This window comes from Macrosteles quadrilineatus, unplaced genomic scaffold (genome assembly GCF_028750875.1).
Source record: "Macrosteles quadrilineatus isolate MER2022 unplaced genomic scaffold, UCM_ALF_1.0 Scaffold_4__1_contigs__length_99947679, whole genome shotgun sequence".
NCBI lineage: Eukaryota > Metazoa > Arthropoda > Insecta > Hemiptera > Cicadellidae > Macrosteles > Macrosteles quadrilineatus.
The window spans coordinates 27,698,900-27,715,059 of record NW_026542597.1 but is presented as its reverse complement, the minus strand read 5'-3'; the positions used below and the strand labels follow the sequence as shown (position 1 = coordinate 27,715,059).

General features: G+C 36.1%; 2 protein-coding genes across 2 annotated transcripts; one reads left to right on the top strand and one right to left on the bottom strand.

Moving 5' to 3' along the window:
• Positions 1 to 316: 316 nt before the first annotated feature.
• LOC128992116 (mucin-2-like) lies at positions 317 to 6,661 on the bottom strand. The gene is made up of 2 exons (XM_054415535.1): positions 6,587 to 6,661; positions 317 to 1,669 (listed from the first exon to the last, which is right to left on the bottom strand). Exons 1-2 carry the CDS (start codon positions 6,611 to 6,613, stop codon positions 425 to 427), a joined length of 1,272 nt encoding a protein of 423 aa, XP_054271510.1. The 5' UTR covers positions 6,614 to 6,661; the 3' UTR covers positions 317 to 424.
• A 5,826-nt stretch (positions 6,662 to 12,487) lies between these two features.
• Positions 12,488 to 15,515, top strand: LOC128992302 (uncharacterized). The gene is made up of 2 exons (XM_054415798.1): positions 12,488 to 12,596; positions 14,604 to 15,515. The coding sequence occupies exons 1-2, from the start codon at positions 12,570 to 12,572 to the stop codon at positions 15,432 to 15,434; spliced, it is 858 nt and encodes a 285-aa protein (XP_054271773.1). The 5' UTR covers positions 12,488 to 12,569; the 3' UTR covers positions 15,435 to 15,515.
• The last annotated feature ends 645 nt before the right edge of the window (positions 15,516 to 16,160 follow it).

Genomic DNA, 16,160 nt, shown 5'->3' with positions numbered 1-16,160 from the left:
AAACGAACTCACTCTGAAAACGAATGCTCTTGTGTGTATCATGTTTTTCCTATGAACAGCTGTAATTAATACAAATTATTATCTTTTCATCATAAGAAATACATTGGGATTTTGATGGCCTGTGGGGCAAAGCCCGAGGACTTTTATTACAGGAATTGGTGAAAGGGGGCATCTACACAAAAAATACTTAATTTTGACACATTGTTTGTAAAAATCTATCCATCATTATTAACAGAGGAATAATGTTTCGTAGAAAAAGCCTTCACGTATTATATATAAGCAGGATACTTATAGGCTTTTATGAAAAGAAAAACAATTTTGTCAACATTATTTTTATTAGTATAAGGAAGTTAAAACAACTTTAGAAGGCTAATTATAGATAGTTTATAACAATATCAGTTCTAAAAAATCTACTTTCATGGTGTTACTTATTATAGAGATCTGGGTAAGATATGTTACAATTGGACGCCAAAGAACGGTCAACACATTGATAGGATGACTCTGAAAATCCTTGACCTTCCTGGCAGGTAAGGTCTGTCATAATGTACCCACTGGACTTGATGTGAGACCTCGGCGAGCATTGGTAGTAGTTGGCGCAATCGTCGTCTTTCGGGAACAACCCTTCGTGAGGACAAGTGGGGACGCAAAGCTGAGAGTTGAAGTTGAACTTGTAAGCTCCGATGCACCGGTCCACAGTGATCACAGAGTTGTTTTCACAGTAGACAAAGTAGTTTTGCACGTCGCCAAACATCAGTTTGATACCAGAATAATAATCCCGGCACTTCTCTTCCATATCAGTACAAAACCAATTTTCATTTTCACAGTCCTGAGTGTAGGGGTTGTATTGCAGAGGGTACTCACAGATGTATTTGGTGGCCACGTCCTCTTGGCAATGGTAGTACACGGAACAGAACTGCGGATCGGGGAAATACCCGTCGCGCATGCAGATAAAGTTTGAACCGTTGTGAGGAATGTCGGAGCATTGAGGATCGACGTAGTTGGAGCATGTGCCAGTGGTGTAGTTACAGTAAGGCATCTCTGACGGGCAAGTGAAGCGTTTCACCTCGTAGAGACTGAGAGCGTCAAAAGAGGGTGCGCAGATTCGAGCGGCCGTACAGTTGAGGCAGGAATATTCTCTAGTACACTGACCACTAGGATCTGCAGAAGTGGTCTCTGGGGTGGTAGTTGTCGGGTATGGTGTTGTAGTAGTTACGTCAGGTGTTGTAGTATTTATTTCTGGTGTTGTAGTTATGTCTGATGTTGTAGTAGTTACGTCAGGTGTTGTAGTAGTTACATATGGTGTTGTAGTAGTTGTTGGGTATGGTGTTGTAGTAGTTATGTCTTCTGTTGTAGTAGTTACATCAGGTGTTGTAGTAGTTCTGTCTGGTGTTGTAATAGGTATGTCTGATGTTGTAGTAGTGAAGCATGGTGTTGTAGTAGTTGTTGGGTATGGTGTTGTAGTAGTTATGTCTTCTGTTGTAGTAGTTACATCAGGTGTTGTAGTAGTTCTGTCTGGTGTTGTAATAGGTATGTCTGATGTTGTAGTAGTGAAGCCTTCTGTTGTAGTAGTGAAGCCTTCTGTTGTAGTAGGTGTAGTAGTAGAGGATCTGTGTTTAAAATTCCTTCTACGTGCATCAGTTTGAGTAGAAAATGCAATAAACAGTAAAATCTGAAAAGAAAGGCAAATGTGATTACAGCATACAATCAATGTTTTTAAATTTATGGTTACAAGTATTTAGAATTGCTATAAGCGGTTAGGTTGGGAGGATTTCAGGAAAGAAGAAAGAGTGACACAGGCTATTTGTAGAGACTAAATATACTAGTGATGTGTCAAAACCGAATCTGAAATGACAAAACCACCAACAGGGTTCTTATCAGGAATTAAATAGCAAAACCTTCTGCTTGGGTAGATTTACACAAGAGTCAATCAGCGAGTTTCAAGATTGAAAACTCAATATTAGTTATACACTGGACCTAGCTGATGGGGATGTCTAACCGATGGTCCTAACTAAAACACTGATCCTTGTCAATTACAATATAGGAGTGATATCATTCATTCAACACTTTCCCATCATTTAATTCATCTTTACCTTGAAACATTTTGATGTTTCAACATTGTGGTAATGTATTGTGAAACATATAAAATAACATCTACGACTCTGAAGAACTAACCATACTTGAAGGATTTTTGATTGAAGATAATGGTCTAAAATGGTAATAGTAGCAAATATCTCAGTTAAATAATCTTAATTAGTCAAATCTATAATAATCTGAGTGTTAGTAGCGTTAAAACTAAGATGTTTTAATCGGATCAGTTGCTGAAGGTCTAATTCCCGGAAGGTCTAATTAGACCTTCGACACACATTTTGCAGTTTGTACTTGTTGCTGAGGATCTAATCTGATAGTATGTCGAAGGTCTAAGTCCCGGAAGGTCTAAGAGTACAGTCAATGCAAAAAACTCATCCACTGATACTGTTTTAGACCTTGCGGGATTAGACCTTGGGCACACAATGTAACTTTTTTAAATAAATGTTTATAAAATGAGAGTTGCTGAAGGTCTAATTCCCGGAAGGTCTAAGATTCAAGTCCCGGAAGGTCTAAGATTCGAATCCCGGAAAGTCTAAGATTCGATTCCCGGAAGGTCTAAGATTCGAGTTCCGGAAGGTCTAAGATTCGAGTCCCGGAAGGTCTAAGATGTGGGCGGGCATTGCGTCGCCATAGATGAAGGCTATACAAGCAGGCAATAACGCAACAACTTTTAGAGTTGTAATTTTCGAGATGTTTCATTCACTCCAAGATGGTTCACTCCAAAAAGTAATTTTACAAATTATTTGCCTGTTCATTCACTCCACTGTTCATTCAATCCAACGGGTACAGTTAGCTCTATAAGTAGACTAACAAGTAGAGAATATAATTTTTGAATTTGACTGTACATTTTATACTATATCAACAACATGTTTTATAATTAACTAGTGTCCCTGTTGCTCGAAATCGAGCAATTGCTAAGTATTACAGGCGTTATTTTAAAACGAATAACAGTCATATTTTTTTATGACTATAAAAGATTCGACTCAAAGATTATGGAATACTCAAGATGTACATAACAGATCGATATAATCAACATTTCTTGTAAATATCTTATCATTTTTCAAAAGCTGATTTTGTTTTTTAGTGTTAATAACACACATTATTTATATTTCTTCCCCTTGGTGGTGTTCTATGACTTTCCTATGTTTCCATAGTTTGCAAATCGTCTCTTTCAATTATTACTAAGAAATGCAGCACAGTGTTAATTCAGTTTTCTTTTTATTAGTATATCAATTTATCCAGGCTCTCTCGTTTTTTCCCATTGTAATAATTACGGCAACCCAAATTCAAATAGTAACTATTTCATTTGAACCGAGTAAGTAAATGTTTGTGGCAAACTAACTGTAAAATTAGCAAACTTTTTGACTGTTTACAATTAACATATGTTCTTCTTTTCACTTTTAATTTCTGATAACAGCTGGAGTTTCATAACAATATTTGTTTCCCATGTTAATCTTATGGAGAAATACGAAACTTAAAAGGGCCCCAGGGCCTCACCCCCTAATTATTTCCCTAAAAAGAAAGTTTCCTGCACAACTTCACGTTACGCTCTTTCCAATGACACCAAGAACATGTAAATCGGTTAAGTAGTTTCGGAGGAGTAATTGTCACAAAAAACCTGCTTGCGTATTAAATAAGTAATAGATTGTTATCCTATGTTGGCAATAAGTAAACATCTAACCATGTGTTATTATTAATAATTAGTGTTAAATAAGTCATCAACAACATTACACATTTTGTATCAATCAATTATGTATTGTCAAATAAATCTTTTCAAATTAATCAACCTTTTTCAATTATCAAAGTCAACAAAATACGCGTGCATACACAAGGCCACGACAAGTTATAAATCGAATTATTTGAATTGTTATTTGATCGAATGCACATTGGATTGAACGATCAGGATAATTTAAATGTGTAATAATCTTAAACTTACATTCCATATCCAAGATATAGAAGTATGAAAATGGGTCGAGTGGAAGAGCCAAACTAACTCGAAAACAGTAAAAATTACAGTAATGTCGATGCCCGATGGTTAATGTCAAATTTGTGGTGCATCCACCTTTAGTTTAAGGCCAAAACTATGAAAACCGGTTGGGTAGAAGAGCTAACCCTACGTGGAAAACAAAAACCAATAATTTTAATAGATGGCAATAATTGGTTTACCATCATGCATACATAATCTAATCATACGTAACAGCTGTTAATAGTTTAACAGCTTATTGTTATAGTGTTATTTAAATGAATTTTCTTTGGTTAAATGTTGTTGTTAACAATTTGTATTTGTGTTTAAAGTGCATTCCTTGTGTTAGGTGTGTTGTTCTAATGTAATTTGCTTAATCTGTACCATTAATATTTGTGAGTTAAGTTGTTTATGGATTTTATAACCATTATTTTACTAAAGGTCGTCGTATTAAAATCCCAACTGGCTCTGTAGCTAGTTTACCATGAAGCGCATAACAAAACGTCCAAAAAATTTTTGATTTATAAGCTTCATAAAATTGTTTAGAAAGAAATAGCACACTTTATGTTTTTCGCGTCAAACTTAATAGGTTCCGGGTCTAAGTTTTACCATGGGTACGTTGATTAATTGTTCCTGGCTTAGTAAATTCAGTAAGGAGCATGACCTTGGGAACGTATCAGGTAATATATTAAAACATTTTTACATAAAATGATGAATTTAATATTAATTGTAAATAAAGTAGAACAGTGTAACATGTGCATTATGAAGTTATGCACACCACGTGAGTACTAATAATTACAGTTATGAGGTATAATAGAACCAAGATACTTGTTCTTTAATTTTACTACTGTTATTCGTCTAGGAAACAAACGAGCACAGCTTGGAAACAACGTTCTCGTGAGGTGTTGAATAGCAACTGTTCCCATTCCATTCGGACTGCCGACTGCCGTTAGTGATATGATATCTGAAATACGATGTCATCTTGGAGAGAGGTGGAGGTGGGGGTTAAAGGGGAGCCTCTGCTTCCAGTTGAAGGATGTATCAGAGGGTGTATAGTGTATACATTATATGTGAGAGAAACGGACACGGACATCGGTTCCCGCGAAGAATGTGATTTTATGTCACATGCCACACTGTGTACAAGTATAAAAACTATCGCTACGTTCCTATCGGAAATTCCGTGAAGAAGTTTTAAACATTCCATTAGGGTTCCAAGGTCTCGCTCAAAATCACTTAATATTGATATTAAAATTATTCTCTGGCAACGAACACGTTTTCGGTTGTATTTGGATCTGAGGTCCCGCACCAGGACCTCGAAACAAGCAGGGACCTCGGACCCACGGTGGAAAATCACATCGATCGCCTCGGAACCGGCCTTATACGCACGCACGCAAAAATTCACAAACTTTTAGATTTATAATATTAGTAAGATGAAACATTGACTATATGTGTGGTATAAAGTCAATGGATGAAACTATTTATTGGCTAAGATAAGCTGAAATAAACAAAACAGAATCCTGAACACCAAGGAAACTAACGATGTTATTTTAACACCAACTTTAACTTATTTCTGCCGAACTTATTTAACTTATTTATGGCGATTGCACAATGGTTTTTAATTACCAATTTATACTGATGTAATGATTTATTCTGAGCTATAGCAACTGCGATGGCCCAGCAACTATGCCAGTAACAAAAATTAAAGTATCCAATAGTCAATAATATAATATAAATAAGGATTTTTTTATATCTCCATCGTACTTGTAATAACGAGCTAGCAAAAAAAGACGTGAGAGTTGTTAAAACTATCACTAAGAATATTACAACTCTAAAAGCTGTTGCGTTATTGCCTGCTTGTGTAGCCTTCATCTCTGGCGACGCAATGCCCGCCCGCATCTTAGACCTTCCGGGACTCGAATCTTAGACCTTCCGGCACTCGAATCTTAGACCTTCCGGTACTCGAATCTTAGACCTTCAGGGACTCGAGTCTTAGACCTTCAGGGAATTAGACCTTCAGGGACTCGAATCTTAGACCTTCCGGGACTCGAATCTTAGACCTTCAGGGACTCGAATCTTAGACCTTCAGGGAATTAGACCTTCAGGGACTAGAATCTTAGACCTTCCGGGACTCGAATCTTAGACCTTCTGGCACTCGAATCTTAGACCTTCAGGGAATTAGACCTTCAGCAACTCTAATTTTATAATAATTTATTTACAAAATATACATTGTGTCCCCAAAGTCTAATCCCGCAAGGTCTAAAACAGTATCAGTGGATGAGTTTTTGGCATTGACTGTACTCTTAGACCTTCCGGGACTTAGACCTTCGACATACTACCAGATTAGACCCTCAGCAACAAGTACAAACTGCAAAATGTGTGTCGAAGGTCTAATTAGACCTTCCGGGACTTAGACCTTCAGCAACACTCCTTTTTAATCTATTATTTTGGATACAATAACAATTAACTCATCACATTGTTTTGTATTGTATGGATTAGTACAACAATAAATAATTCAAATTTTCATGCAACACTCACCATAAATGCCAATGGTATTGCGCCCATCTTAATTCAGTGAAGTTACGTTTTACGAGTGAAATTGCACTATCAACCTCTGGTTTTGAGGATTTTTATACTTCGCATTTTAAGTGGGTTAATTGGCACATCTTCAATATGACAAGATGAACACTTACACTTCCTCTCAATTTTAATGGCCCACACTTGAAACTTAATTCATTTCAATAAGGAAATACTTTACAATATTTTAATCAATTGTAGTTTCTTCATGAAAATGTTGTGTTAAACATGTTTCATGGATTTTATTTAGTAAATAGAAATAATAGTGTATTTTAATAAAACTAAAGCAGAGAAAATGAGCTTTTTTAATTAAATTATTAGAGCACATTTATTTATTTTCACAAATGAAAAAGTTACCAATATAAACACAGTTTTTACTGCCAAAAACCATTCTTACTATTGCTTCTCTTTGCTATTACTATATTGATTCTCTTTGCTATTACTATTGATTCTTACTATCCTTGTGGTATAATCTTAAAAACTAGAGAAGTAAGGTTTTTAACAATTATTTGATTGTTGATGGTACAATCTGACAACAGGTTGATGTTTTTTTTATTTTTTATTGTACCTTAAAAGCATGTAAGAAACCGCTATGGCGTTTGTGTATACAAAATAAAACAACCATACCATACCCATTTCTTTATTATTGTAAATTTTTTGTATAAGAACTTTAATTGAATACAATAATTACTATAGGACCCAACTAATAATTTAAGGTACCGGTAACTAATAAGTTACCTTTTTTATTGCCTGCATTCTTGTGATAGTAGTAGCTTGTATTAATTCAAATAAATCCTCACTATTAACAAAACTCACTCAAAACCATTAGCAAAATTTGATTGATTTGAACGAATGGTGTTTTTGGCCTCTGGGGACATCAAAATGAAAAAGTAAATCGGTCCCGGGTCTAGGTCTTACCGTGCCACCTACGGTAATAGCTACTTCCCTATAGGGAAATTCGCTAAAAACATAGGTGTGCTATTCCCGTCATATTCTGACGTCACTCGGATTGCAAACAAAAGATCACCTGATTGCAACTGTCAAATTAGTACTGTATATGTATTTGTTTTGATAGTAATAAAAACAATAACCAAATCAGTATCAGTATCATAGTTATTGTTTTTATAGTAATAAAAACAATAACAACCAAATCAAAACAAATACATACTAATTTGACAGTTACAATCAGGTGATCTTTTGTTTGCAATCCGAGTGATGTCAGAATATGACGGGAATAGCACACCTATATTTTTTCCTTCCACCATGGTAGCTAACTAGGTGCACACTCATTCTTCCCGTGTGTGGACAGTTGAATCATGTATCCATATGATTACAGTAATTGTTTACAGAAAACTACTTAAAGTGTACAGATAAGTGCCTCAGAGACTATGAACAAATTATGATGATGGTAAAATATGACATTTTAGTGATGTAACTATACTTATCATACCAGCTGTCAGTTTTGACAAACCTAATGTCCTTTCAAGAAACCTTTCTACTGATACGAATGGCTGACAATCTAAGAAGGAAATTGCACTTATTTTTTTCCATTTAGATAGCAGATCCATCAAAGCGAAACACTTGCCAAGGCCACAATAAACAACATATATTTAATAAATCATTAACTATCATTAAATTCATACAATGGTAAAATAGTGGGTGTAGAATGAAGTGAGATGCTTGTTATAAGTCTCAACTTAAGCTCATTAAACTGATTATGAAAACAATCTCTATCACTATTAATTTCTTCTCTTAAATTCTTGGCTACTGAACAAAAGAAGTCGTTGAAAAGAAGACGGTGACTCACTATCGACATTTTCCTCGATTAAGACCCCGAACCAAGCTGGGAAAGGGAGGTCAAAGGGATCTGGTACACCGATGCAGACATCAGGCCGAGCAGGGAGATGAGCGCTCTGGAGGCGGTTTTTTGGCGAAAGATCAAAAAGAAGATCGGTCCGATGTACAATAGTGTGTCACGGTTTTATTTTTGACCCGTATGGTAATAGAAATGGGAGACGCCGAAAACCAAGGCCAATGCTTCCCGGTATAGTTGACTATAATTACATTCTGTATCAGTGAGTGAACGTGAGGCATAAGCAATTATGGTCTCGGTTCCATCTATTAAGTGGCTAAGAACTGCAGCTAGTCCAGTAGGTGAAGCATCCGTGTTGAGAACTAATGATGGTTTTGGACCGAAAGGTAAGAGTATCCTGTTACTGCAGAGCTCAATTTTGATATGTTGAAAAGCCTTTTCACATTCTGGTGTCCATTCCCATTTCTTATATTTTGCGTATGTAACTAACGTCGTAAAGCAAAAGTGACAGTTGAAGCATCTGGAGAGTAGTAGGAAACCATTCCCAAGAATCGTCGTAACTCTTCAACTTTCGGGACATTTCTTTAATAGCTTGAGTTTTGACAAGAGATTTCTTTATTTTATTGAGCTTTCCCACTCGTCCTAGATACATTCTATCTGTTCTTGAAAAAAATAACACTTCTGTTTGTTTATATGTAAGTCGAAGTCTGAGAGTCCTTGAAGACAGGCCTGTAGATTTCTTTTGCACTCATCCATTGTTGAACCCTGGCAAATTATGTCATCAAAGTATAGGCCTAGGTTTGAGATCCCTTCAAAAATTGTGTAAAAATTCAGTTGAATAAAGAAGGTGAAAGATAGAGTTTCAAGGGTATAAATAGATGGGGAGGTTAAAATTGTAAATGGTCTGAAATAAGCTCTGCATGATTTTGGTTTGGGAATAGAAAACACAAATCAGGTTGTCCTCCTCTGAAGCCTAAACAAAATCGAGTCCTTTTGCTTTCGCATACCCACGCAGGAACAGCATAAGTCAGATGAGGATAAACAAGCTCATAATTTGCTTATAACAGGACATCAGTGGTGGCTGATTGGCTAAGAAGTCTAAGCATGAATACCCACCGATACTTTCGCCTCTTTCACACGACGCGGCGCGCGCCGTGCGGCGCCCGCCGGATCCGGCGTAGGGCTATGGGAGTATATGAGTCCTTTCATACTATGTCCGGTAGTGAAAACTTACTATCGATAGTACTATCGATAGTATCGATAGTTTGAAAATATCGATAGTGGGTCGATAGTATTATACTATCGATGAGACTATCGATAGTTTTTTTTACGTTAAATTAAGTAAAGAAATCATTATCTGGTACTCTTACATTTCATTGTTTGTCTGTTAATGCATACCTATAGTTAATATTATAGACTATTTTTTTTTAATTCATTGTAGAAAAGCTTGGTAGACAAGTAGGCTACCTTCTCAAACATTTGAAAGCGGGGGCATTTGCTAATTCACTACCGGACTTATGGGTACATTTATTTGCCTCGTGGGTTTTAGCATACAAAGTAGACACCAGTATACGGTATTTTCCTCTGATCTATGGTTTTAGATTGTCATAATATATATATATATATATATTATTTATGCTATGTGAGTAAAAAAATATTTTTGTAGTGAATAATAAAAAGAAAATAGTAAGAGAATTTTCCTTTTTTTATTGTTGTAACCCTTAAAAAAACTTATTGTTATTTTATACAAATGTTGTAATATTTTGTAAAAAAACATAAAGGGGGCTCCAGGGCGTCACTCATAAATTGTTAAAATTAATACTCTGATACAGCTTTATCTTCGACTAGGTAGAAACCATTGTTTAAACTCATGCAGGCAGGATATATACAATATTATATGCATTAAAATTCCATTTGAGTGACTATCGATAGTACTATCGATAGTATCGATAGTTTTTAAAAAACTATCGAGAACTATCGATAGTGTGACTATCGATAGTAAGTTTTCACTAATGTCCGGCGCGCGGCGAATTCACCGCACGGTGCGCGAGTTACCGCCGGATGCACCTTCAGCCGGACGACAGCGCCGCGCGGCGTCCATGCCGGACAACTCGGTGAAGGTGCATTGGTTCTTATGGGAGCTTTCACACGGTGCGGCGCGCGCCGCACGGCCCAACCCCTACGCTGTCTCATTTTAGGCAAACTCCCTGACCAAGAGGGTGCAACAGTTAATTAAGAAATGATATATCGTTGTATCGGAAAATAATATATTTAAAGTTATTACAAAAAATATATTTTTATGTTAATCTAATGTAAATCGACCAACTTAAAGTATTAAAACAAAAATTTTCCTTTAATAACTAGAGGAGAATATTTAGTATTAAATTAATAATTTAGTAATTTTTACGTAATGAAACATTTTTTTAACTTCTAGAATACAATATTTTCAGATATGACGAATGCTTATATATAATACGTGAAGGTGATTTCTACGAAATACTACTCCTCCGTTAATAATGAACCGATTTTTACAAACGATGTGTCAAAATTAAGTATTTGTTGTGTACGTGAAGGGGGCGTTTTCACCAATTCCTGTAGTAAAAGTCCTCGGGCTTTGTCCCTCAGGCCATCAAAATCCCAATGTATATCTTATGAAGACAAGATTTTGTTTAGTTAAACGGACGAATAATTTGTATTAATTACAGCTGTTCATATAGTACACACATGATACACACAAGAGTTTTTGTTTTCAGTTTCGATAGATGGAGTGGAGTGAGCGTTCGTTTTCAGAGTGAGTTCGTTTCCAGTTTCGATAACTGGAGTGGAGTGGTTGGTTACATTATCTCTGAGTTGACTCTCACACGTCAACGGAAATAGTGACAGTTATTCGTAAAAAAACTCCTTTAATATTTTGCAATTGCTCAAATTCGAGAAACATGTGCACTAGTTTATTATATTTAAAATTATCCTATTCATTTAATTTGAACTTATAAGTGGAGCATTCATAAAGCCACAACTGAACAGAAAATAATAAATATTTAGGAGTACCGTACGGCGCGCGCCGCACGAAACCGTACTAGAGTGAAGACACACGCTTGTCCGGCGCCGCTTCGTGTGAAAGAGGCTTTCTTGCTGAGGCTGTGGAATTTGAGGTTTTAATCAAGAACTAAACCGAAGAATTTTACTTCTGAATTTCTGAAAAAGTAGAGATAGTGGTATTGTTGGGAAGAATGTTCCAAGTCATAGCAGTGGGGCCGTTTTGACCGGTTGGAAATGGAAAATTGAACGATTTGGGTTTTTTGAGTGTTCAAGATGATGTCATTTTCTTCACCCTACTGAAGAAGGGAGTTTGATTCTATAAAGGTGACAATTAAGTTCCAGTTCCTCCATACTTGGTCTGGACACACTAGGGGAAATGTCGTCTGCGAATAGGCATACATTTGCCTCATTTACACTAATGATGAACATAAGGAAGAGGATCGGTCCCAGAACAAACCCATCCTCACTACTGCCTCAGAAAAGACGTGGTTCCTAAATTGGCCCATGGCATCATCTGCAGGTAAGGTTACATACTGCTTCTACCTTCTTCAAGGTAGGACAAAAACCAGTCGAGAGCTGTGCCTCTAATCCCCATGTCATTCATTTTGCTCAGGAGAAGTCTATGGTTTACGAGGTCATCATTGGGATTGTAGTAAAATATGGTCTCGGCTAAAGAATCTCAGTCAGTAACGATGAAGCTGCTTAGCTAGAGTATATTACCTCAATATTCCACACTTTTGTGTTTTTACGTCATTTCATTTCATAATATTGCTTAATTTTTCTATTGGTCAACAAATACAAAAGAATAAATGTGAGTTAAAAAAATAGCGTAATTATTGTTAAAAAAATATAATACAACTAATCTTTTCCTCCACTCATACCATTCACTTAAGGAAAGATTTGTCAAAATATGATAATGGACCGTGCCTTTAAAACTACACTTGTGATGTTTGAGAAAGATACAATTGCAAAATCTCAACAACTGATTATTTACTTAATGGAATTCACTTAAGAGATAAAGCAATTTGCAGCCCTTTAAATAAGGCAAACATTTACACAACTTTAAGAGCCAGGCCGTTGTCTAAAAGCGCAATGGGTGTTCTGCTTTTTACTCTGACGGTAAGCATATGACTGCTGGTTAGTCTTGTTATAAATTGTTCCAGAATCAAAATTATCATCATAGTGTTTATTACAGAGTTGAATCCACTTTCGTTATCTAAGGCTATGAGGTTAAGAAAGTTAAATCTTTGAGATACGTAGGCTAGTTAGTTTTGCATTTTATTTGCGATAACTAGTGCAAATACGGGGTTCAAAAAGAAAGCAGGGATTTCAAAAATGTAATGAAATTCTGATTGGTATCGACTTTATGTGAACATAAAACTGACAAAGTTTGTACTCTTAGAGCGATCAGTGGGTTTAAGTTGATGTGTTGACTGAATTTTGTAGGCACTAAGTCTCAATATTTTACAAATAACATTGTGACGTGTTGAATTAGGAATGTTTAACTGAACTAAAATGAGGTTACTAACCTGTCATCAATCAGCCCTATATTGTCGTGGATGGCTATAGTTTTGGGGTTAAAACCCCATTTTCAAATCTTCTCTTCAGTCGTCATATATCAAACATATCTTCTTGCACTAGCTGTCGTCAAAAATACTTCACACATAAAGAAACATTTATATTTACAAAATCACTGCCTTCTGGTTTTGTCCTTGGCCGGCCTCGCACGCTTGTACATGATTTTGTAAATATAAATGTTTCTTTATGTGTGAAGTATTTTTGACGACGGATAGTGCAAGAAGATATGTTTGACATATGACGACTGAAGAGAAGATTTGAAAATGGAGTTTTAAGCCCGAAACTATAGCCATCCACAACAATTTAGGACTGATTGACGTCAGGTTAGTGAACTTATTTTATGTCAATAAATCAATCCTGGTGGCAAATTATGTATAAAAAAAAGTTTAACTGAAGACTTCCTCGGGCTTCTGATTCAGGATTGTTGGTTTTCTTCGACTTTGCTTTAACTTGTTTTTGGCTGGCAAGAGGAATGTCCTTTCAAAACTCTTCCTGTGTCACAAAACTGATTAAACGAGCAACGAATTGCTTTGTCATCGGGTGTATTTAATTTAATTTAACGATGTTATACCATAAACATCGTAGTCTGGCGTGTCAGTCACAACAACGGCCTGCTACCGCACACCTGTTTTGCACTTGCCAAGGTTAAACATTTCCTCTCTTGATACAAGGAAACAAAACATAAGTTATTTTAACTTTGATTTGACAAATGCCTTAGTTATCTTCAATAGGCTTGAAGCAATTACCTTATAAAATTCTGGCATTTTTTCAGACACCATGTATTATTTAGATGTTTTAAGGCATTATCATTAATTATAATTTATATAGAAAATATAAAGTAAACTAGAACTTTCACAAACACAATTTTTCAGTAATTTTATATTGTATGGTTTGTGATGAAATTTGAAACACAGTTACTCAACACAGCCAAGAAGCAAACAATCAATTCCTCAATCCTAATGTCAAGGACCGTTGAACCATGTACTCTAGAACAATATTGATTGAACAAGTAAATAAATGAATAATTCAATCCAAAAATTGTACATACTTAATTTCTAGCCTTAAGATGTACTCTGAAATCAACTAGGAACATGTCGGTGATATTAGCCCACTCTTAACAATACCAAGATGAAATACAGTATAACCCCGGTTAACCGAAATAAAGGGGGGAGAGCCGTTTTGGATAACTAATTTTTGGTTAACCTGTCATATGCTAAAAATAGCCTATGTATTACCACAGTGAGTTGGAATATAAATTTAAAACAATATCTATATAATACATTATTTTATTTGAGCTACAGAAATGTTACAATGGGTATAAAATACTTTAAACTAAATAACTGAAGTTACTTATACGTTGATATTACTTATATTTTAGCCCTGTATTATTTTATGGAACCGTTTCAGTTAACCCGGGTTTCTACTGTACTTCCAAAACAGGCTTCAAATCATGGATGAGAAGACGTCTACTTGACCTTTTCAAAACGAATACAAAAGCATGAACCAGTATAGTATTCATTATTAGTAATTCAACTTTCCTGTTTCCAGCTTTGTGTTGTCTTGATCCCTTCAACTCTCTGCAGATCACACCATCATCAGAAGCATTCTGTTTACACCCCCCCTAAGAATGTGAACATATCCTGTGAGAGTGACTACTCTTGTTTGGACTGCACCACAGCCCGAGTGTGTGCACCTACATCCGACGGTCAAGGTCTTTACGAGATTCAACGCTTTAAGTGTGATTCTTACCAGCCTTACTGCAACTTCACCACAGGTACTTGCTCCAGCATTGTGGACCCAGCATGTTACAATTTGCCCAATGTTACAGTTTCCAACAACTTTACATGCATGAGGAACGGATTCTTTCCCGACCCCTACAACTGCTCCATTTACTATCATTGTCAAGACGAAGTAGCATACCAATACGCTTGTGTGTCGCCCTACCCTTACTATTTAGTAGAATACAACAGCTGCGTCAGCTACAGTTACTACTGTGCGAATTTAACAGCGGCAAATTGCCGAAGCTACTATGCTGGAACAAAACTTGGCTTTGGGTATCCAGGCTACAATTATTACATATACTGCGGGTTGAACAGAACAGTGACCACAGTTGACAAATGTATTGGAGCTTATACTTTCAGTTATAACTACCAAGAATGTATTCCAACCTGTCCTCATGCTGGGTTGTTTCCCAAAGACGATGATTGTGCCAACTACTACAAATGCTCCCCGAAAACGTCTTTGTACTACAATGATTTCAACATGACAGACTTGACGTGCCCTGAAGGTCAAGGATTCTCTGAGACTGAATATATGTGTGTTGATCGCTCAAGAGTACCCAACTGTCAAAAGCCTTACCCTGCCCTGTACAGCAAGTAGTGACTACCAGGAGAGGATATACATTTTATTCAACTATTTTACAGAATTTTATGAATTTAGATCAATAAATATTTACCAGGCTGCAGGATAAACTGTCATTTTTTATACCTCTGAGTACTAATCCAGGGTTCCCATACAAAATCTTTAGTGTATTCCCTGACCTTATTCTGTTATTTTCCCTGACCATGGCATATTTTAGGCAATGTCAGTTTTCTAATATTTAAGTATTTATCGGGAGTAAAAAACAACTTATTTATTATTTAATGCAGCCTCCATCACCCTATTACGCCTCGTTTTAGTGAATTTCCCTATAGAAAAGTAGCTATTACCATATAATCAATGCTATTACCGATTTAATATGAAGAATTCAATAAAATATTCAAGTATTTCAAAATTGTGGCTTATATATACAGGAGTAAGTACATACCGCAGTCTACACATTTATTGATAAATTGAACTCTTTGAGTTAAATGGTAAAAAGTAGAAAAAGTGGTTGTATGAAAAAGTTAAAATTGGTGGGTGTTGGGAAAAAATGGAAACTAGCCCGTCATCTATCTGAGTTGTCTCCTGACTAGTGTAGAGTGTTGGAGACAAGACAACAAACTGTTTTAGACACTACTTAGTAATGTTGAGCCCATGACATGCTTACCTACAAGAAATTCCACAGAAAGGCCATGGTCCAACCAAAGTCTGGAACCACATTTTTGCCAACTAGTCAGTCACCTC

What these genes read in the sequence shown, in the direction of transcription:
- LOC128992116 (XM_054415535.1), bottom strand. Translation starts at nt 6,613, where the DNA reads ATGGGCGCAATACCATTGGCATTTATG. An exon ending in CAATACCATTGGCATTTATG is followed by an intron (nt 1,670 to 6,586) that starts GTGAGTGTTGCA and finishes CTTTCTTTTCAG; the next exon opens with ATTTTACTGTTTATTGCATT.
- LOC128992302 (XM_054415798.1), top strand. Translation starts at nt 12,570, where the DNA reads ATGGGTGTTCTGCTTTTTACTCTGACG. An exon ending in TTCTGCTTTTTACTCTGACG is followed by an intron (nt 12,597 to 14,603) that starts GTAAGCATATGA and finishes TCCTGTTTCCAG; the next exon opens with CTTTGTGTTGTCTTGATCCC.